The 24712-nt window shown below is 40.3% G+C and overlaps 1 protein-coding gene across 7 annotated transcripts in view; it reads left to right on the top strand.

Moving 5' to 3' along the window:
- The window catches only part of LOC5563690 (sn1-specific diacylglycerol lipase beta), a 111846-nt gene that overhangs the window by 72026 nt on the left and 15108 nt on the right, over positions 1–24712 (top strand). For all 7 annotated transcript variants that reach the window (XM_021853892.1, XM_021853891.1, XM_021853889.1 and 4 more), the window contains 5 exons: positions 9687–9784; positions 14695–14910; positions 15457–15569; positions 16542–17094; positions 19989–20112. In XM_021853892.1, coding sequence (XP_021709584.1) covers positions 9690–9784; positions 14695–14910; positions 15457–15569; positions 16542–17094; positions 19989–20112 — 1101 coding nt within the window. In that variant the 5' untranslated portion in view covers positions 9687–9689. The remainder of the gene's footprint in view (positions 1–9686; positions 9785–14694; positions 14911–15456; positions 15570–16541; positions 17095–19988; positions 20113–24712) is intronic.

The raw sequence follows: 24712 nt of genomic DNA, 5'->3' as shown, positions 1-24712 counted from the left end.
ATTATGCACAATAAATGTAAGCAATCCCATTTTTTAGAATTTTCGTGCTAAAATACTACGAACAAATATAAAAATATCACCTCGACATGTTTACAAAAGTTGTGCCTTTTTGTGTGTCCGAAGAGTGCATTGAGAAATTCTCAATAGTTTATGAGATAAACCTGTATACTAAGAAATAAATCTGTAAAACTAAAAAGGGCGTAACTGCATATTTCGAATTAGTTCTTGTTCAATTTCAACAAGCAAAGTTCTTGTAGCTGCATTACTCGTTCAGCGTAAATAAAAGATGAGGTATGTTCACCAATTGAAGATAGTGAACTATTTTGAATTTAATTCTAACTCTTAAAACTTAATACTATTATCAATGAGCTAAAACTTACAGCTAGGAATAAATAGGTTAAAACTTAAACTGTTATACACTCCGCGAAACACAACACATGAAATATCTATATAAGTACACATGCAGCTACTGATAACACTGATAAAATTATTACACAACACAACACAGAGATAGAGCACAAATGATCATATGTGTAGGTAATAAACCGAACCTACAGGTAGCTTGTATGGCTAGGAAAGCATTTGTACGAGTTAGTAGCCAACAGATCGCCAGGCAATAAAGTTTGAATTCGCTGTGCAAATTAATTCTAATAAAAAGTCTTTGAAAAGTACGTCGGTAATAATAAATTTTGATCATAAGAAGTTCGTCGTTCAAGTGCTTTTCGGTGGAAGAAGTGCCTGCCAACAAAATTGTACGTAGTTTTGAAGAGTCGGTTTTCAGTGTGGAAGACTAGTTCTCTCGGAACAGCCTTGAATTGCTGTTTGATGGACTATCAGACGATTGGTCGAAAATTCTATAATTGATGAGCTGAAACCAACCCACGAACCGCGGAGTTTTCTATGAACATTTTATGGTGCCGTGACCAGGATTTGTGGTTGGAGAAAGCCTTCATTCGCCAAGTGTATTGTTCCGTGAAATAATACCCGTCCGGGGGCCATCTTTGGGACAACGGATCTTCTGTTACCGTACTCAGCAACGGGCGGAGAATTTGCTCTCCCAAGTACTACACCCACTGCACTCACATCCACCCAGCTTGCTTCATACGTTGGACGCCTTCCGCACTGTGTCACGCGACAATTACTGCAGTTGTGAGAATAAATACAAGGCCTATTTCGCATAGGCCACAGGTGAGTGGCTTTCCATCTCTATCTCGCTGGCTTGCGGGTGCTTTTGAGAGTTTTTCTTGGTTCCATGTACACTGGTTTCTTCTGGTGCTTGTAACGTCGCGCGACTCGGCTTTGCAACGTCGGATAAGCTGTTTCGGTATCGCATACACTGGACGACTTGTGATATCGATTCATTCAACCCATTGACGGATTGGCCTCAGGTGTTCGTGATCGTTGGCTACGATCGGAGGAGTATCACCGACGGAACGTTCGACAGGCGGACTAGTACTTCTGGGGAGCCCAACAACTGGGAGGCGTGACGTCACACTATTACGGGACGAGCCAGCTTCAACGAGACGATTTACCTAGAGGATTTGATCATCAACAAACAAGGTCAGTTGTATCGAACCATCTATTTCTTGGGGAATTGAATACACTGAAGGCGAATTTCATTCAACATACAAGGCCTGTTGTAGACAGGTACAAGGTTAGTACCTGTCCAAACTGCTATTACTTTATAGCCAGTGCTATTTTGGATTTTTTCTCCTTTTTTGGAATTTTGCTGGGTTTTTTGGAGCTTCTTGCATCAAAAGGAGTTTTGCTGCAACACGGTCTGCATTGCTGGTTGCACTCTTCAAGATTTTTCGACAAGCCTCAATTCGAAGTACGACAACGATCATTCCAAGTTGCGCCAACATACGGGGGCCGACGAAAGCTGCATTAGTTTGAATACAAGGCCTATTTGAGACAGGCCTCAGGTGAGTACCTGTCCAGCAGCCTAATTGGAGTTTTGCAGTGCTTCTTGGCTCGTTTCCATTCTCATTTCCGGTCGTCATCGTTCGTACTTCGATTTGCTGTGCTGGTAGTGGTTGTGGGAAATGACTGAGAAGAAGATTAGAGAAAAAATCAAGAAGCGGGAGCGCATTGTTGCGTCATTAAAACGACATGCGCAATTTCTGGGTAGTTTCAACCCAGATATTCATACGGGGGAAGTTCAGTCTCGATTGGACAAAATTGAGGCAAAATTTGAGGAATTTGAGGAGGTTCAGGAGGAAATTTCGGAGTTGGACGTGGAAGGCATCTATGAGGAAGACTGCACCGTAGCCTATGAGGAGTTCGAGAAATTATACTATCGTCTACGAGCGGCTTTGCTGGCGAAACTACCAACGGAGGGGACTGCTGCTGATTTGAACAACACGTTAGCGCGGAATGGTCCACCTTTGGGTGCGCACACTGGAGTTCGCCTACCTCAAATTTCTTTACCGGAGTTCGACGGCGACTACAAAGGATGGCTATCGTTCAAATCAACATACGTGTCGCTGATTCATGACTCCGGGGAGCTTAGCGACGTTCAAAAGTTTCATTATTTGAAATCAGCTCTAAAGGGGGAAGCGGCCAAACTTATCGAATCGCTTACGCTCACCAACGACAACTATTCGATCGCTTGGAACACGATCACGAAGCGGTATTCCAACGAATACCTGCTGAAGAAGAGGCATCTACAGGCGCTGATGGAGTACCCGAAAGTGGAGAAGGAGTCGTCTACAGCAATCCATGCTCTGGTGGATGAATTCGAGCAGCGTTTAAAAATTTTGAAGCAGTTAGGAGAGAAGACTGACGATTGGGGTGCTATGGTCGTCCATTGGATGTGCTCCAAGTTGGATGCAAATACACTCCAACTTTGGGAAGACCACGCAGCGTCTACGAAGGACCCGACATTCACAATTTTGGTGAATTTTCTCGAGAAGCGGACTAGGGTACTGGAGGCGGTTTCATCGAACGTCGAATTGAAAAGCAGTATGCAGAAGGTGGAAGTCAAGAGACAGAAGGTAGTCGTTCATGCCGCTACTGATGGCGAAAAAAGTGGTTCGGCTTGCTGTTGTTGCGGAGAGTCGCATTTCTTGGGACGATGCAGCAGGTTTTCGAAAATGACGCTGAAGGAGAAATTGCAGTTCGTCAACAGTAAACGGCTTTGCAGTAATTGTCTGAAGTCTGGCCACTGGGTACGCGACTGCACATCAAAGTTTAGCTGTCGTGACTGTGGGAAAAAGCATAATACGCTGATTCATCCAGGGTTTCCGTTGAGCAGTAGCGGTGCTGTACACAACGATCATACTGTAGGCAAACCGGAGAAGGCACGGAACGAAAAACCGGTAGCAACCAACGTAGCTACTAACGAGATGGAATCTGAAGACGAAAGCGATCAAGGAGCAGTTGGATCATACAACGTAGGGGCCAAAAGTGGCAGAATTTCAAATGTTCTATTATCTACGGTCGTACTAGTCATTCGAGACCAGCATGGAGGAAAACAGATGGCTCGAGCATTGCTAGACAACGGATCGCAAGCTAACATCATGAGTGAGCGATTATGTCAGATGCTGAGCCTCAAACGGAGGACGATAAACGTGCCAATAAGCGGTGTTGGTGAAGCGGAAACACGAGCTAGATTCCTGGTAAACACTACTGTTAGCTCTCGGGTCCAAGACTTTTCCGTCGGAATGGAATTTCTAGTTCTTCAGAAGGTAACGTCGGAATTGCCATCAGGGCACATACCTGTGGGACACTGGAAAATTCCAACTGGCATTCAATTGGCCGACCCGAACTTCAACGTTAGCAACCGAATCGATCTTCTGATTGGAGCAGAGCATTTCTACCGGTTCTTGTTTGAAAGAGATACGAAAAGGATCCCGCTAGGTCCGGGGCTGCCGATGCTGATCAATACAGTATTCGGTTGGATTGTTACGGGGAAAGTTTCCGAAGTAAAGAGCAAAGCAGTTAGCTGTTGCGTAGCGTCTGCTCCAGATAGTTTGGAAGCCCAATTACACAAATTTTGGGAAATCGAGAGCAATGAGGATCGGCCTGCTTGGTCGAAAGAGGAACAAGATAGCGAAAATCATTTTCTACGGACGTTTAGTCGCACGGAGGAGGGTCGGTACGTCGTACGTTTACCGAAACACGTGAATTTCGATCAGATGCTTGGAGACTCACGCGCGATGGCTCTATCGCGATTCAAAAAATTGGAACGGCAACTAGGATGGAATACGGATAAGCGCCTTCAGTACAATGCATTTATGCAAGAATATCTGGATCTGGGACACATGAGGCAGGTCAGCGAAGAGGAGCTTCTAGAAGAGGCAAAAAGCCCCAGAAAGGGCTACTACTTACCCCATCACGCTGTGCTGAAGGAATCCAGCACTACAACAAAGGTTCGTGTTGTTTTCGACGGGTCAGCCAGCACGGATAGTGGCTACTCGTTGAACGACGCTCTTCTAAAAGGTCCAGTCATCCAAGATGAGCTCCTTAGCCTGCTGCTTCGGTTCCGAAAGCACGAAGTTGCGCTAGTCGGGGATGTTGAAAAGATGTACCGGCAGGTACAGGTACACTCCGAGGACACCGTTTTGCAGCGCATTTTCTTTCGGTTTACTTCAGAAGAACCCGTACAGGAATTTGAGTTAACGACGGTCACATATGGATTAAAACCTTCATCATTCTTAGCGATTCGCGCTCTGCATCAACTGGTGACAGATGAAGGAGCTGAATACCCGGACGCTACTGATGCAATAGTGAACGATTTTTACGTAGATGATTACATCGGTGGAGCATCCAGCGTTGATGAGGCCATCCAGCTACAGAACAATCTCGATACGCTCATGAAGAAGGGTGGATTTGCTTTACGCAAGTGGTGTTCCAATCGGCCAGAAGTTTTGAAGGGTATACCAGCCGATCAACTTGGCACTAATTTATCTATTTCCTTTGATATAAATCCGGAGGAAAAGGTGAAAACCTTGGGAATTACCTGGGAACCCGGGACGGATCAACTGCGATTCTTCTACGATACCATAGATAGCGAGCAAGCTTGGACGAAAAGAAACATCCTGTCATCGATAGCGAAACTTTTCGATCCGTTAGGATTGATATCGCCAATAATAGTTACGGCCAAAATGCTGATGCAAGAGCTTGCTTTGCTTAATATAGAATGGGATACACCTGTTCCCGTCGACATCGAACATAAGTGGAAAGCCTTCCACTCACAAATGTACAAAATTTCAGAATTGCGAATCAGCCGATTCGCTTTTGCTTCCAAATGGGTTAGCATTCAGTTCCACTGCTTCGCTGACGCTTCCACCTTAGCTTATGGTGCGTGCTTATATGTACGGACGACAGATGCAGTTGGAAATGTCCGGATAGAGCTGCTGTCTTCGAAATCGCGCGTTGCACCGCTCAAGAGATTGACGCTACCGCGGCTCGAACTATGTGCAGCCAAGGAAGCTGCGCTTCTACACTCGAAAGTGGCTAAATCTCTCTCCATTGAAAATGTGCAATCTTTTTTCTGGTCTGACAGTACGATCGTACTACACTGGCTACGATCTCCGCCTAATACTTGGCAAACCTTTGTCGCCAATAGAGTCTCGACCATTCAAATCACTACTCACGCTCATTTCTGGCGTCACGTAGCAGGAAAGGAAAATCCTGCTGATTTAGTATCGCGAGGAATGGCAGTCGATGATTTTCTGAATAGTCAGCTGTGGAAAGAAGGACCTCCATGGCTGCGTGACACCGAGGATGCATGGCCCTATTCCGATGAATACTGTACTCCCTGCGAAGAACACTTGGAAATTCGTAAGAACGTTCACACGGTCAGAGTCGCCGAACCTCCCAACGAGCTATTCGGCCTGCGTTCATCATTGCCTTCTTTACTTCGTGTCGTCGCTTACTGCCGTCGTTTTGCCCACAACAGTAGATACCCGAACGACAGAGTGGCTTCTGTTGAATTGACTGCTGATGACATAAAATCGGCTAAGATGGCATTAACCCGCATGGCACAGGCTGAGCGATTTCCGGAAGAGCTCAAAAATTTACAGCGACAACAGCATGTTGACAATAAATCGAGCTTAAAAAGACTCTGTCCATTCCTTGATGAAGATGGAGTCATTAGAGTTGGAGGTCGTCTGCGTCTGTCAAACGAAAGCTACACGGTAAAACATCCCGCTGTTTTGCCAAATCATCACCCATTCACGGATCTCGTGATACAGTTCGTCCATTCGCAGAACTTTCACAGCGGTCCACAATTAACATTGGCTGATATAAGGCAGGAATTTTGGCCCATACACGGCAAACGCATTGTCAATGCTGTGCTTCGTAAGTGTGTTCGATGTTTTCGAACCAACCCAACGCCTATTCAACAACCCATGGGACAACTACCGGTTGGTCGAGTTCGCCCAGGACGACCCTTCTTGATCACTGGAGTAGACTATTGCGGGCCTTTCTTTTTAAAGTCTCCACGCCGAAATACCGCTCCTGTTAAGGTGTATATAGCAGTTTTTGTCTGCTTCTCAACAAAGGCTATGCACCTAGAGATGTCCAGCGATCTATCTACTGCAAGTTTCCTCTCCGTCTTGCGACGATTCATCGGCTACCGAGGAATTCCTGCTGAAATACATTCGGATAATGCTAAAAACTTCTCTGGGGCCCGCAATGAACTAAAGGCATTATACGACCTGCTCCATGATCCACTCAGCTTCTCCGCTATTTGCAAGGAGCTCTCTCAGCAAAGTATTAAATGGCACTTTATTCCGCCGCGTGCTCCCAACTTTGGAGGATTATGGGAAGCTGCCGTACGCTCTGTAAAAACTGCGCTTAAGAAAGAAGTTGGCTTGAAACAGATGAGCTACGATCAGTTTACCACGCTTCTGGTACAAATCACTGCTACACTGAACTCCAGACCTCTGTCACCTTTATCAGACGACCCCACAGAATTTGAAGCCCTCACACCCGCACATTTCTTGATTGGTTCAGTCATGAAAGCCCTTCCTGAGCCGAATCTAACTACCATTCCCACAAACCGCCTTGACCACTACCAGCAAATACAACAAATGTTCCAACGCTTTTGGCATCGATGGAGCAAGCAATACCTCACGCAGCTGCAAGTTACAACGAAGAACTTGCCAATCAATCCCATTCAGGTTGGAGGTATCGTTGTGTTACGAGAGGACAACCTGCCACCTCTTTGTTGGCCATTGGCGAGGATCATCAGCTTACACCCAGGCTTGGATGGGATCGTACGAGTTGTGACGGTGAAGACGGCGACGGGAGTATACAAGCGGGCAGTCAACCGTATTTGTCCACTGCCTACCGACGATGTGGGTGTACTTACTACGAGGTCTTCAGCACATCTGACTTTTGCGGATTTGTAGAAATAAGATTAAAAATTGAATTGATCATTGAATTTGTTGAAGCTAGTTCAAGGGGGCCGGTAATGTTCACCAATTGAAGATAGTGAACTATTTTGAATTTAATTCTAACTCTTAAAACTTAATACTATTATCAATGAGCTAAAACTTACAGCTAGGAATAAATAGGTTAAAACTTAAACTGTTATACACTCCGCGAAACACAACACATGAAATATCTATATAAGTACACATGCAGCTACTGATAACACTGATAAAATTATTACACAACACAACACAGAGATAGAGCACAAATGATCATATGTGTAGGTAATAAACCGAACCTACAGGTAGCTTGTATGGCTAGGAAAGCATTTGTACGAGTTAGTAGCCAACAGATCGCCAGGCAATAAAGTTTGAATTCGCTGTGCAAATTAATTCTAATAAAAAGTCTTTGAAAAGTACGTCGGTAATAATAAATTTTGATCATAAGAAGTTCGTCGTTCAAGTGCTTTTCGGTGGAAGAAGTGCCTGCCAACAAAATTGTACGTAGTTTTGAAGAGTCGGTTTTCAGTGTGGAAGACTAGTTCTCTCGGAACAGCCTTGAATTGCTGTTTGATGGACTATCAGACGATTGGTCGAAAATTCTATAATTGATGAGCTGAAACCAACCCACGAACCGCGGAGTTTTCTATGAACAAGGTAGACATGACATAATGTTGCCGGCGAAACAATCGCGAAAGCCTTACATTTGGATGCACTTTGAAGTGCGATACCACACCGTCGGTCGTCGTCGTCGTCGTAGTGATTATCATTATGACGATGATGGCCGCTAATGATCGGTTGACCGCGGTTTGTTACAGTGGCGTAGATAGGGTTTTCAGGGCACGATGCGAAGGTGTAGAATCGACGAGTGGCTATTCAAGCAATCGATATCAAAGTAGAATTTTTATATACCATCAGTGCACCAGATTATGCTCATTTAAGGGAAGTTATGTGTTCAAATGTTTATTATAAAATAATAATTGTGTCGATCGAAATTTTTTTCATGTCACAATGTAGCTCCAAGTATAGGTAATCAGTGGAAAAATAAAAAGAATTTGAAGAACTTTCATAAAAAAATATTTAATTGCATTTGCTACTGCATCTAAGTGTTACTATTTCCGCTCACGGTAAACATATATCGTGACGAACTTACTAAAAAATGCATTATTTCGAATTTTGTTATTCATTCTGGTAAAATCATAGCTACTACTACAATAAAGAAAGCTGTACACTAAAATCGACATTTATTTAAAATTTTGTTTAATTTTTTGCATGAGCGGTTATTAGAACACACAAAAATACCTAGTGACCCAATAACCGCTCACGAGGTCTTGTGTTTTCAATATAGAGAATTATTTTATCAAATGAAAATAATGTCAGGCGACTTCATTTAAATATTGTTAGTATTGCTAGAATATATCCGTGCGAAAAATGTTGGTTTTGGCACGAAAAATCAATTTTTACACTAGTGAGCGGAAATAGGGGCATGAGCGGATACTGGTACACTGATGGTAGTTGTGATTGAGAGCATTGAACTTGTGGCCATTTATGATTGCAGTCGAGAAATGATTAACGTGTCAAACAGTGAGGAGTGGCATGTGGGCTTATGGGCAATTTTTGGGACAGCTTGTATTCACAAAACAACTGCAGTAGGATGAAGCCATTAATTTTTTGTATTGTGTTTGAAAGTACTGTTTTGCAATAGAAATCGACTTCGAAATAGGTATTAAGCGATTCGACTAGGATATGTGGACAAAGGACCAATTATAGCCTCTCAAAAACATAGTTTTGCACTGCTCGTTTATATGTAGTTCAATAGCAGCCGAATTTTTATTGATATGAGAAATTCTTACCACGATTTTGGGGCCCCTAGAAATCTGAGGCCCGATGTAAACTGCACCCTCTAGCTACGCTAGTGCTGCGGATCATTATGAACAGCTGCTCACCTGTTTGTGCATTGGAAGGTGTTGTGGATTGTTTGGTAAAGTGAGACGTGATACTTGGATGCGATGGGGGAGATCCAAAGCGTTGTTTTCCATCGTACCAAATTAAAAACTTTTCCATTCAGAACACTGCTGCTGCCTGGCAGCTCTATAGAAGCAATTACATGAAACTTTGCAGTTCTTCTTACCTCATTCATCTGTTGTTGGCTGAGGCAACTCCCACAGTCAATCATCGTAAACATGATACTGTAGTTTTACACTTACTTACGTTCACCTCTCACTCTCCTAAGTGGGGAGCTTATCCGCCATATTCAACTGCAACTCATTCTTATCATCTGGTTCTCTTTTCCTTAAATTGCAGGTCATGCCAGCGTTGCGTTTGTTCGGCCGGAAATGGTTAGCCGCGTCGGACGACCTTGTGTTTCCGTGCGTGTTCGAGATCGTGTTCCGGATCGTATGGTAATTATACCGTTCCCTTCTCCCTAGCTGTTAATTATTGGCCTATGTTACGACTAATCCACTGGTGACGGTTGCCGCAAATGATGGGGTTTACCGAATCTAACGGGTTGGGACGGGGGAGTTTTTCTCCACCCGCTACATTGCACACAGTGGTCCAGGAAGCAGATTTACGAGGAAAGATGCATTTGGAGAAATGAATGCAAGGTCGCATGAACAAACTGATTGCTATTTTAACTACTTAAATATATCTTGGATATTAGACTTTGCTTCCATAGAAATTAATAGATACCTTCTAGAAGTAGAGTCTAGTACACTACACTGTAGAAGCCTTACAGTTGAGGTCGAAATACGCGAATTTGTCACAAGATATAAACTCTAGTGGAATTAAAATGAAGATGCATCAAAGCCAAACCTCTAATTTTCAAGAGCACAGATCTAGTGAACAGTTGTCAGTGTTCACGCGGCCAATTTAGCGATTGGTCACCCCATCAGCGATTGACCAATGAGTTAAATTTTCGGCACAAAACGGTTGTCTGGTGCTTTAGATTTGTGCCTTTTAAATTCGAGGTTATGTTTGGTTACATCTTTACCCTAAATAGTGAAGTAATAAATTTGGTTTTCATTTATGTATAGATAACTTTCTTATTTGTAGAATATATGGTACACATTAGGGGGGTTCATTATGATCAAATTAAAAAAAAAACCTAAGTTTCGCCCTAAATTTATGCATTTGAATACCAAGAAGCTACTGTCAAAGTTTGATCGGAATTCTAAGGGGATGAAGTTCTAAGGGATTGAAGTTTGTATGAAGAAAATCGTTGAAATATGTGCTTTTTTGACCATAGGATACGCTCTAGTCGATGAAATTATTTTATTGGTAACCTGAAGACTTTTTTACTGCAACAAATTCGCCATATTTTCGTTAAAATAATCAAAAAAGTGATGTATTAAGAAACTAAAATTCGGTTTTAACCCAGGGCTGGAACAGACAGCTTCACAGACAAAAATATTTTTCAAAATTGCTTCGATTTCGTTCGAATTTTGTGAGTTGAATTATTCCTAAACATATTGGATTTCTATTTTTCATTTTAGTAAAAAGTTGTCCATGTTCTGATTAGGGTGGCCCAAAAACTGATTTTTCTGCAAAATAAAACCCAGAGGAAAATCGAATTGTAGTTTCCATACATAATACTTTTTTTGTTTCTCATCGAAAAGACTTCCAGTTTGTTGGAGTTTTTTCTCTACTCTCTAAAACAAGTTTTACAAAATCAGGCTCTTCTGGACCCCCCCCCCCAATTTTGTGGTACACAGAGATGTTTAGTATTGTGAAGCATTTTCATATGTCATATACTTTATGAACAAGAAGAAGAAGAAGTGAGCACTGGAGACATTATTCGGAATGTGTTGGAATTACACGCTTGATGTGGTGGTCCAGCAGAGCTTGGATTTGTACGAATCGTATCCATTTTTTGTGCAATTTAGTTTAGGCGTGTATTGATAGGAAATTTTTCAAGCCACTAATAAAATAATCTTATCGACTACATTGCCGTGAATCGCAAGTCAGTCCCATCTGTAAAAAGTAGGCATTTAAAAAATAGACTGTGAAAAATATTTTTTGAATTTTTTATACTAAATTTTTACCTAAAGTTGTGACATTTTTCAAAAAACACACTGAAAAATCATATCTAATTTCCTCAGCATTGGATCGACCAAAATTTTAAATCAAGGTGTCATTAGAATCGTAATCTTATATTCTTTGAAGAGCACTCACGAAATTGTGGCGGAAAAATCTGAAAAGTATTCAAAATCAAAGAAACACTCAGTCAAGTCATCGTGCAAAAGTTTGGGTTCACCCCTCAGTATGATGCAAATCGTGCAAAAATTTGGGTTCACCTGAGTCGCACACACATCATTTTTGTCAATATCTCTGCCAGTTTTCAACCGATTTAAATAGTTTAAACCTTTTTCGAACGCAAATAATGGCGCGTAAATTCAGGTGAACCCAAACCTTTGCACGGTACACCATACTGAGGAATGAACCCAAACTTTTGCACGATGACTTGAATGACTGTTTCATTGATTTTTAATAGTTTTCAGATTTTTCCGCAAAAATATCGTGAGTGCTCTTCAAGGAATATAAGATTACGATTCTAATGACACCTTGTTTTAAAATTTTGGTCGATCCAATGCTGAGGAAATTAGCTATATTTTTTCAGTGTGGTTTTTTGAAAAACGTCACAACTTTAGGTAAACAATTACACACTTAGATTAAATTACTGGGGTCGGTAAAATTATACTGGGTTTTGGAACTACCGAAAAAGTCAGTAAAATGAAAATTGTCGCCACGCGTAATTGAAAAGCAAATTTCACCATGTTTTATTTTTTATCGATATACGATATAAAAAGGAAGCTCTCTACAAAATTTCAGTGAAAAATCTCTGTTTTTCGATTTCTGACATTTTTTTTTAGTTTAGAGTAAGGTGGGGCAAAAGTTCGACCTTAGTGGTATAACCAAAGTTACCAGAAAAACAATAGCAGTTGAAACCAAATAAATACCATACAGTGAACCTTCAGCATATTGGCTATTATTTTGATGAACAAACTTGTGTCAAAATATTTACTCATTTTTAGTTATAACAGTTTCAAAATTGTTTGTCTTAAACGATCCTCTGCCCCACCGGTGGGGCAAGAGTTCGAATCTAGTGTGGGGCAAAAGTTCACTGGCTAAAACACAAAATATTGATACTTTTATGACAGAAATACTCTATGCCAGCCGTAAACTTATGTTTGCCGAAAAATACACACTAAATTTTCATCAAAAATTGCCCAAAATAGGGTTAATTGGAATATACCCAAAAACAGCGGTTTTTCGCAAAACTATGTGAAACTGTAAAATTTTTGTAACATTTTTCGCATGATCAGGCACATTTCGCAAAATTTGAAGATAATATGTGGATTTTAGGCAATTTGCATTTTTTACCGTGAGTTTATACCTGGGTCGAACTTTTGCCCCGTTCATTCGAACTTTTGCCCCGTTCATTCGAACTTTTGCCCCACTATGGGCCGAAAATTGTTTCCGCGCATTTATGCAAAAACTAATACGCCTCAAAGCATCCTTATGATAGACCTAGAAACGCCCTTACATAAAATATTGGAAGATTTTATCTAAATTTGGTTTCATTCAATGAAAGTTTGACCAAAAATTACAATATTTACGTCTAAAAACAACAAATAGCCATAACTTTTCCAAATCTTAATCGATTTTTATGAAATTAGGAGTGAAAGTTTCTTTCTTAAATAGCATTTAAGCATCATGACATTTATATGTTTTGTTTTGAATTGAGTTAGAAATCTCAAAAAGAAACTCTTACCCTACTCGAACTTTTGCCCCACTTTACTCTACTGAGTGTGTTTGTATACTACACATTCAAATAATGTTTCTAGAAAAAGATTCACAGCTTCGAAAAGGTTGGGAATCATAACATTACTGAAGCATTTACACCATAATTTTTACAAATAAGAGTAGAGTAAGGTGGGGCAAATGTTCGACCTTAGTGGTATAATCAAAGTTTCCAGGAAAACAATAGCACTTGAAATAAAACAAATACTATACAGTGAATCATCAACATATTGGCTATAATTTCGCTGAACAAACTTGTGTCAAAATATTTACCCATTTTTAGATTTTTAGTTATAACAGTTTCAAAATTAATTGTCTTATTCGAACTTTGCCCCACCGGTGGGGCAAGAGTTCGAATCTAGTGTGGGGCAAAAGTTCGCTGGCTAAAACACAAAATATCGATCCTTTTATGATAGGCATACTTTACACCAGCCGTAAACTTAAGTTTGACGAAAAATACACACTAAATTTTCATCAAAAAATTGCCCAAAACCGAGATAATTGTAATATACTCAAAAATAGCAGTTTTTCACAAAACTATGTGGAAATGTAAAATTTTGGTGACAATTTTCACACGATCAGACAAATTTAACTGAATTTGAAGATAATATGTGGATTTTAGGCAATTTGCAAATTTTTCCGTGATTTTATACATGGGTCGAACTTTTGCCCCGCTGATTCGAACTTTTGCCCAACTATGGGCCAAAAATTGTTTTCAAGCATCTATGCAAAAACTAATACACCTTAAAGCAACCTTATGATAGGTCTAGAAACGCCCTTACATAAAATATTGAAAAAGATTTTATCTTCAATTGGTTCCATGCAACGAAAGTTTGACCAAAAATTACAATATTCACGTCGAAAAACAGCAAATAGCCATAACTTTTACAAATCTCAATCGATTTTTATGATATTTGGATTGAAAGTCTCTTACTTGAATAGCATTCGAAACACCATGATATTTATAAGATTTGTTTTGAATTGAGCTGGAAATCTTAAAAAGAAACTCTTACCCCACTCGAACTTTTGCCCCACTTTACTCTATGAAAATGTGGACCATACCAATTTTAAACAATATCAAAGGGCCTAACTAAAACAAACATATTTGTCAGAAACATCTTTTGTCTAAAGTTTAATGATAGAGCTCTAATTGTATTTCTCTCCTCATAAATCAGTTTGCTGGACTACTGTGCATTCCTGGCTGCATCATCCGATTTAATCGTTTTCATTATTGGGCTCATTCGGTCGATCATGGTTGTTCCATTAATTCAATGAGAACTGGCGATAGTTCATGTAGTCTGGATTTATATTGTTTCATCTCCGTGTTACCTTAATCAAATTCACCTTAGTCGTTTGATTCATTGTGGTGTTTTTTTTCGCTTTACATAATTCGCAGCTCTATTCATCTACCTTGTTCAGTAGTTAGTCATTGAACTTATTCACCGATTTTCAATGAAAGAGGAAAGAAAAAAACTGTATTTCCCTTTCCCTTTTCTACACTTTACTTTAGGCTCGGGCTGATATCATGCGTGACGTCGACGTACTGGAGCGTGACCGCGGAGTGCGATGAACAGGCCGGCCTAGCCGTGCGCATCTACCTAGTAGGAACCCTAGCATTAATTAGTATAAATATAGTTCTACTCGTGCTGCTGGTAAACCGCAGCGCCCAGGGCAGCATCACCGAAGTGCAGAAGCGCCGCTGGGTGGCGCCTCTTCTGGTTGTTAAGTGAGTTCCGAATTCATCAAACTGTTTTTTTTATTGGGAAATGGTTGTGGGTTAGGGTGTCCAAGGACAAATCAATGTCTGTAAAGCCCAGATGCTCAACCCTAGAATGAAAGATGTGCTTATTTACAGCATTTTTTGTATAATACAATGAGCTAGCTCATTCTGCAAGATATTTTTTTTTATAAATCGAGGAATAGCCAAATATCTGATATTTTTCTCATTTACTCGAACGACAGTCCTCTAACAGCATTCCTTCACGAAACAAAACATGTTTTAAATAGTTCTACCGGATAAGGGTTTCAAATCCAGGAATTAAAAAGCGTACAAATATTTTAGGTTGATAATTCCCCAAAAAAAAAAAGAAAACCCACATTTGGCAGAACCTCTAAACGATATTTTAAAAAGTTGTTTTGTTTTACAAAAATGCTATATATCTTTCATTCTAGAGTTGAGCACCATGCATTTTCGAACATTGTTTTTTTCTAGGACACCCTACTTTGGGTGAATGATAACTCGATGACATTTCCTCTTTTCCACCGATTTCAGGATTCTTCTAATCCTGCCAGAAACTGGACTGAACGTCTTCGGAACGATGTGGGCCTTCTGCGGAACCATCGAGTGCAAGAGTGAAGACAAAATAACTCGAACTGTGATCGAAGGTAAGACGATATGTTCGTGGGTGAAAACGGGGGAAAATTAATTGCTGCCAAAGTTTACCAAATGTTGGACGCGAAAAGTTGTCTTTTCAATGTTAAAGGTTATTCGGAGTCGGTGTCAGATGGGTTGGTGGGCGTTGCATGGCATGGACTTGTTTTAAAATGCAAATCTCATTTGTAATCTTTAGAAAGTTATAATGAGTTTATGGCAGAGGTTCACGAATCTGCTGTGTCAAATCTTTTGCATAAGTTTCTTTGATGGGAAAAGTGTGATGTTCCTTCATTTTAGACAGGAGGTCAATAAATTAATCAAAAGTAGGTAATTACATACAAATCACTAGTTCAGTTATCCCTAAAAGCCCCATTTTCAATCGACAAAAAAGGTTAAGTAAATGCGGTTTTCGCTATGATCGATGAGATGAGTTAAACTTCTAAACAAATGCAACAGCAAGATAACCCAATTTCCCAGTTTTTGAAATCCTTAACTAACATTAAGTATTTTAAATTGGATTTTCTCAACCGTTCAGAATATGGTGTTGGCACGGTACTGCACCGATGAAATCATTCAATTTGACATCCTCTAAACCGATAAAAAACTTTCTGAGATGGTTGTATAACCAGCACTTCGTTGCTGTTGTCATCACCTCATCTGGGGTTAATATTCATGAAAAAACTCATTTAACGAGACATTTACGATCTCAGTACATTAACTTGCGTCAGCCGCCTAGGTACGCTCTGAGTTCTACAAAAAAGTTCTCTTAAAAGCTTAGAATAACATTATAGTTACTGATCGTGCAGCTGTTGACGTACATGTCATCCAAGCAAAGTTCATATAACTTTATTATCCCATCACATCCTCTACTAGTCAAGTCTGTCGCCAGCGCCTTATAACCACCCTTGAACTTCCATATCATTAACCGTTGATGAACTAATTCCGCTGTAATTTAACTTTTCTTCTTCTTTCTCTCCTCACAGCAATCGTACTATTCAACTGGGTAGTCTTTGCGCTTATTATCTTCGGATTAGCAATAGTATTTGACCCGCTGGGGTCGGCCAAATATAAGAACGGCAGGGATAGTAACGATAACGGTCCCACCGAGTCGGCAATCCACCGAAAGGTCTCGAAACTATGGTTCCGGAGGTTCCGGTGGGCCTTCTGCTGCCTGCGGAAGGACGAATTTGGCCACGAGGCATTTACGCAGGTGGCCAGTCTACTCAGTGCACTCTTCCGGGGGACGGATCTGGTTCCTTCGGATATCATGGCCGGGTGTGTGCTGCTGAGGGTCCGTCAGAAACGAGAAACCCGCGAAATGCGGCGAATACGTATGCTGAACGACGATGGGCCGCGATATTCTACGGATATTACCAGGGTGTTTGCCACGTCTCCGGCGTGGATGACGATCAAAAATGCACGGCACTTTTTGAGATTCGCCCTGGCTGCCTATGGGTGGCCCATGGTGTGCTACATGCACTGCTGCACCGGACCGTACCGGTTGGTTCCCAAGATGACATGTTGCGCCTGCTTCCGGTAAGATCGATTATTATCGTCACGGTGATCCCGAGACCATTATTCACAGAAAAACAATCAAATCTGTGATCATCAGTCGTTTTCAATGGTAAAGTCCAGAATTTCGAACGGAATCGAAGATATGCAAACGATATTTCATTAACCGTGATTATTACAAGATAATATCATTAAAACTTGATTTATAGTTGACTTGTTTAGCTATGTGTAGCCTCTGGAGTAAAAATCATACTTACGCTCTTTTTGCTGCGTAATAATCAAATGCATTGATTTTAGTATAATAATGAGGTATTCTAAAAGACCAACGTTACATATATTTGTCGCTTTTCATAAATAACTGAATTTCTCGTAATTTCTCTTCGCAAAATAATTTTTGTACGGAATTCCCTAAATAAATACTAAATAGACTACAAACAAGATTTGTTTGATAAGGACGGGGTTGGTGATCCAATGGCTACCGCTTCTTCTTCATAAGCAGAAGGTAATGGGTTCAATCGCAGGCCCGTCCCTTTTTTCGTACTTTATAGTTGTATATTTCACTTGCTTCTAAGTACCACTTTTAATATAGCACAGTTGATATATCACAGTTCGTAGCATTTGCTAGAACCCGAGACGGACAGAAATAAACCGTTTCCCTACGCTTCCATTCTTTCATCATTATAGCACGCCTTTCCTTACGCCTGATACATAGGCAGTCTGTTAACCAAACCAGCAAGCCTCTCTGCCATATAAATTACATCGCTTTCACCCTTCCCGCATGAACCGGCGTAGACGCAGTGGTATATAGGTCTACCGTAGGAGCCAGTTAAATGCATCATCAACTCCTTCCCCTTCCCTTCATTGGTCTGCATTCTGACGTGGCAGGCCTAAATTGTTGCCTAAAAATAGAAGATCACTTGCACTTATACACTGATGATATCTTTACATCCCAAGCAGTCATCTGGTTGGTTCCTTGTGTAAGTGCAGCTGATCTGGCGATACTGGAGTAAAAACCTCGGGCGGCCAATCAAGCTCCATAGACTACAAACAAAATTTGTTTGACACACCCCCCCCCTCTTCAAAATCCGGGCCTGGTTCATTTATTGGGTAACGCACCCTCCGTAACGCTTTAGGTATGAAAATTTTCAAAATTTGTCATAATTCGTAATGTAAAAAATCTGATTTCCAAATCATGATTTATAAGTCATGAAATTCATTAATTGGTTAGGTCATGATATCAGGACCAAAACTCATGACCCTGGAGTCATAATCATGATTCCTCGGAAGCGTAACATCCAGAGTGACATTACTAAGCGGTGCGCTTCACACGATTTATTCAATACAAATATCAATCGGTAGGTTATTGATTCGAATCTCTAGCATTTTTTTTATTTTGTCGATCATAAACGGATGCGCGAGTTATGAATCTAGGCATTTGATTCGTAATTTTAAGCTATTGGCTACAAAAACATGATATGAGTCATAATCTAGTTTTCGGATTCTGATTTCTAGTTTATTTTTCGGTGACTGTTTGTAGTAGAATTTCATTGATTCAGCTCGTACTGTTCGAATGCTTACATTGGGACATGCTTACATTGGGACATGGGGCTTACATTGGGAAAGTGAAAGGAGCAAGTCCTTTGAACTAAGAATTGACAACTGAATTGAACGGTCTGAACGCTACTATTCAACTCCTATGAACCATTTAGATGAATTGAAAGAAAGTTGAACGTTTTCAATTTCTTCGTTCAATTCCGGATTGAAAAATCTGAACTCTTGTTTCAACTGAGATGTATTGAAGTGAGCGTTCAATCAGTTTTCATAGTCTAAGCAAATCAGTCAATTGAAATGCTTTCAATTCAGATGCACTCAACTTGATTGCGGAGCTTGGTTGTTTTATGTAAACTCAGCGCCAGAGATCAATTCACAAATGATCACAATTGGAAAGACTGGGAAGAAAATGTCAAAAATATTGTTTGGAGTAAAGTTAAGAAAATGTTAAATGTGAATGTTCAAGTTCACCTAGTTATTCAGATTATTGAGCAACAAAAAATATTCTATGAATAATAAGAATATACTATTGACTCCATAATGTCCTGCAACACTTGAGCCTATGAAAAAAAGCAAATTGTGTAAAACTTTTGCGGCATGTTGCATTTTGTCATTGCCAACATTGAAACGTGTTTAACGGTATTAGAATTAGTAAAAATTAAAACAATGTTCTTAACGGTTACACAGAAAAAGGGGGTCTTTCTAAATTTTGCTGATCTTTTTATTCGCCTCTATACAGAGGCTACAGATATCGTTTTTTACCAAATTCTGAACACCTTGATTTAAAACAGTGATATTTCTAATAAACATTTGAAATTTTTGCACAGGATGATCAATTGTTTTAAAATAGCTAGGTACTATTTTCAATATTTTTCGATATGGAGGACTAGAATAATTCTAGTCCTCCAAGTCGAAAGGTATTGAAACTATTAGTTTTAAGGTGATTATAGAACGAAGCCACACCTCAAATTTTCAAGAGCACAAGACTGTAGAACCAAACAGCGCTCCTCGTTGAAAATCTATCCCATTGGTCACCACCAGCAAGTAAGCAATTTTATTGGTTTTCAACACGAACTGTTGTCAGGTTCTCCAGTCTTGTGCACTTGAAAATTCAAAGTTTGGCTTCGTTTTATAAACACCTTAATATCTCTGAATTCCTTCAAATTTGTAGACTTATACCATAACTTCAAAACGGGCCCTATGTATTTTTATATTTTTTTTTTTTCAAAACATGCATCTTAGCCGTAGAAAACGAACTGGTGAGCACAGATTAAATGGAGATTTTGGTTTTATAATAACGGTCTGCGGACCACCGAGACCGTCATTTACTTTCGTTGATAAATTGATAATCTCATATATTTTTTTAGTCGAAAACCACAAATCATCATAGATGATAACTGTTGCCTATGCCACGTTTCCGGCGTTCGGTATACATCACGAATCCGCAGCGAAGACGTTCTACACGCGTCATTCAAAAATCACGTATTTGAGGTGAGTCTTTTTTATTGATCGCAAAAACAACAGTGCACAAATCTTATTCTAGCGAAATGCGTTCATTGGTTTCATTCATCCGCGGAATCTTCTCCACTTCGAGACACTCCCAGAAACTTTGAATTCTTTCCCTTCATGTAGTCACTCCAGGTTCCCTCCTCGACGTCATCCGGCGACAGTCCAACACTGGGGTCATCTGAAATTTAATTCTTATATCACACCAAATCTACGCACTACTACTGGAACCTCCAAACCGTACCACTCATATGATCACTACTCGGTGGATAGACCTGTAGTTTCCCATAGACTTGCTCCAAATCTTCGTCGCAACGCACAACGGCCGCGAACAGTACAATCACCAACAGCGTAATGGTGGCTTTCCTCATCGTTGCAAGCTTAGTTGATTAGAACTGGTTGGTTGGTTGGAAGGTGGATTTGAACAGGTGGTGTCTTCTTGGTGGACTGTGAACTGTGACTCTGCCAAGTGCTATGCTATTTATAGTGCCTTCGAGTGGGAAACATAAATCAGCTGGGTTCAATTTTTGTGACTTTTTCGAGCTGATAAAGAAAATGGGTGCTATTCCGGTTGGGGACTAAAACTAGTTTTCCGTTCGGTTGCATATCGTTCTAGCGGGTGAGGTATTTTATGTGTACTACGCATTGTGCATTGAAGGGTAAAATGAACAGTGATTCCATTGCTTTTGAGAACAGACAAAAATGGGTATATATTTGTTTTGGGAAAGAATGTCAACACTACATTTGATTACTGTATCAACGGCACATATGTAGCCAACTAATATAGGAAAATTCACTAAAATAAAAAAAACTCGTATAAATGTTAATTGGGAAGTGTTATTTTGAACTTGTGTGTTTAGAAAGAAGTTCGTAAAGTTATCACCCTTACGGATTTAGGGATCATGACTAATGTTTTGTGAATTGGGTTTGCAGTCACAGCCAAAAGCATCAAAAAGTTTAGAATGTTTTGATCCTAAGGTTTGGATATTCCTTAGGGCTCAAAGTTAATCAACTTGGTAAGCATTTAAAATGGCAACCAGAACAACAATTGACCTAACCCCAAAAGCGAGTTCATAAAACACCAATCAACAACACTATAACCTATATTGACATTATTATAAGCTTTTTTTAATTTCACACATTTCACCTAATTTAGTGCCATCTGTTTCATAATAATAAAAATTATAAATTATATCTTTATTAAATTATGCATAAATGAACGAATAAATATTAAACAGATTTTTACCACAATTTTCAAATTTGTATAACTGTGAACCGGAAACGGTGTGATTTCTTTCGTTGCGACATTGCATTAGCTTCAGTGCGAGATTGCATTAATTTCCGTCTAGTTACTGTTAAAATATATGATGACTATAAAAATTTCCAAAGGCGCGAGCGAAAATTTAGTTTTGTGCATTTGCTTTTTATTCTATACGTGTTTTTTAGCATTTATGGCGAACTTTTATTAGGCCTGGAATATTTTTTTATAATTATTGACCAACGATTATCTACTTTGTGCCGTTTGTGAACACTTTCATGGACACGTCTATTGAATAACTAAAATAATCGGTTGTGTTAATCACAAATGTTGGTGTTTCAAATGAATTGAACAATGGAAACCTATTCATTCACTCAGATCGACTTGCAGTTGTAAGTTTGCCTTGTAGTTTTTGTGATTCTTGGATAATCAAAATGTCATCATGCTCGTCATGTGGTTCAATTGATCCGAAGAACCGGATGTTCCCGAAGGAAATACGATCAATACCCCGACTTAAATCGAGTCAACCGAGAATAATGTTATCTATTCTTGTTATCAGGTGCAAATAAAGGTTATCAGGATCACTTCCAACAAGTGAGAATGTTTTTCAAGAAGCTAAAGACTTCAAATGCGGAACATTTGTCTAAACATCTAAACATGATGGGAAATTTTTCTGCCTCCAACGGGAGGAATAAGACGACTGGAAGAGGGAAAATATTAAATATTTTTCAATTAGGTTGTGTATGGAAATGTTGTAGATCTTGTTGAAACCTGCCACTTTGTTGGAGACAACAAGCCAATAACTTCGAAATTTTGTGCGTTATAGGAGAATTTCGAATTTTTGAGGTTATTTTTGAAGTGCTCTTTCTCAAATAAAAAAAAAATACGCCGTCAAGGTATTTGATGAAATAAATGGCTTTATATTGTTATTGTAGAATTTATAGTTTTTCATTAAAATTTGATTACAACCTTCAAAATACAGGAATTAAAAACTTGCAATGTTCAGCAACAATGAGCATCATTATTTTCACTACAACACTTTTAAAAGCTTTATTGTTGTAACAAAGTTAACAAGATAGGTAGATAGAAAATTTTTCACAATCGATTTACTGAGCTGAAATGAAACGTTATATCAATATTGTCAAGAGAAAAAAAATGTGAACAAAACATTTTCAAGCAAACAAAAAAATTATTCTCAATTTACCCTTTTCAATTCTTTTAGGGGAGATACCTACCTTGTACCTTGATGGCTACAGCGTAGCGTTACGCCATTACCGGGCGTATTGTAGTGCTACATCTTCGTCGGTCTTGTGTGATACTTCTCGAGTTGCTTCGAATGTTCAGGTCCTGTTCCACTGCGTATTCGTTACAGCGTAGGTCTTCCTCGAACTCGCCTACCTCTACCTGATTCCCTGCTGAATATTAAGTAAGACCAAGGTAAACAAATTCTTCGACAATTTCAAACACACCCCATAAAACACTACCTCAGCACCTCTACCTCTACATGCAACCATGTAATTTGTTTTGGTAGAATTAATGGGCAGGCTCGCTGTCTTCCTCGTCAGAGGCACGAAGGCGTCATCCACTGACCTACGAGTGATTCCAATGAGGTCAAAAGCGTCCGCAAAGCCAAGGAGTATGTGCAATCATGTGATGCATGTTTCTCTGCACGCCAGATCTCCTTATGGCACCCTCCAGTGCAATGTTGAATAGTAAATCTACGTCGTCTAGTGTGGTGCTGGAAGCATTAACGTGTAGGTTTCTCTAAAAACAAAATTCGAAAGTGCGTCTCTCTGCTTCAATCCGTCCAACATCACAAACGAGATTGACACCTCGTCTGCATTCCGAACACTTGATTCCGAACCATCCAGCGTTGCACGTATCAGCCTAATAACTTTCGCCAGATAACCATGTTCAGACATTATCTGCCACAACTAATTTCTTTTCACTTAATCGTACAATAAATAGATGGTGAGTCAGCAAATCATACTCCCGGAAGTTATCTAGAATCGTTCGCAAGATGCACATCTGGTCCATTGTAGAGCGGTCCTCATGAAAACCAGCTTGGTATTCGCTGACGAAGGACTCCTCGAGTGGTCTCAGTTGTTAAACAAGATGCGTGATAGTATTTTTATTTTTTTTTTCTTAGTGTTTTGTAAGCCGAATTATGCAGGGTAATTCCTATGTCATTGGCACACTTCAGTATGTGCCCGTTTTTGAAGATTGGATGTATGAGGGAATCCAATCAGCCGGTGGGCATTTCTTTGTCCTTCCATACCTTCAGAAGTACTCGGTGTATCTCTTGGTAGAGCTGCTCACTTCCGTGCTCGTTCTTCCCAGCACTCTTACAGTTCTTCGGCTCGCTGATAGCCTCTTAAACCTCTCCTATGGTCGCTAGATCTACAGCTTGGTCGTCATCATTAGTATTCATCCTGTTTCTCGCTACATATTCATTTTCACAGTTCGCTTACTTTACTTTCGCTGGCTCGACGTTCTTCAAGATATGACCTGCGCCATAATATTACGCCAAATAACTCGGTCCATGGCTGCTAGCCTCCAATTTCTCGATCGCCCCCCACACTTCCACGATCCTGCTCCACTTGGTCAAACCACCTAGCTAGATCGTTGCGCTCCCCTTCGTCTTGTACCGGCCAGATTTGAAGTGAACACCATTTTTGCGGGATTTTTGTCCGGCATTCTCACAACGTGTCCCGCCCATCGTACCCTTCCAGCTTTGGCCATACTGGATACTGGGTTCACCGTACTGTTGCGCAAGCTCGTGGTTCATTCTTCTCCTCCATACGCCGTTCTCACATACTCCGCCGAAGATCGTCCTAAGCACACGTCGTTCAAAAACTCCTAGCGCTCGCAGGTCCTTTTCGAGCATTGTCCACATCTCATGCCCGTAGAGGACTACCGGTCTTATCAGCGTCTTGTACATGGTACACTTAGTACGGAAGTGAAGTTTACCAGACCGCAAGGTCTTCAGGAATTCGTAGCAAGCACGACTTTCGGCAATGATACGTCTTCGAATTTCCCTGCTTCAGTTGTTATCCGACAGTATCAATGATTCGAGACAAATTTGTCCACCACCTCGAACTCATCCCCGTCGATCGTCACGCGTCTGCCAATGCGAGCTCCATCGCGCTCGGTTCCTCCAGCCAGCAGATATTTCGTCTTCGACGTATTTACTTTCAATCCAACACGATCTGCTTTACGTTTCAGCCTGCTATAATGTTCAGCAACCACCTGGAGCGTTCTTCCGACAACGTCCACGTCGTCAGCAAAGCAGATGAACTGGCTGGATTTATTGAAGATCGTGCCTCG

The sequence above is a fragment of the Aedes aegypti genome, chromosome 3, assembly GCF_002204515.2.
Source record: "Aedes aegypti strain LVP_AGWG chromosome 3, AaegL5.0 Primary Assembly, whole genome shotgun sequence".
Lineage (NCBI taxonomy): Eukaryota > Metazoa > Arthropoda > Insecta > Diptera > Culicidae > Aedes > Aedes aegypti.
The sequence above is the reverse complement of the archived record's forward strand: the minus strand, read 5'-3'. Positions and strand labels throughout refer to the sequence as shown.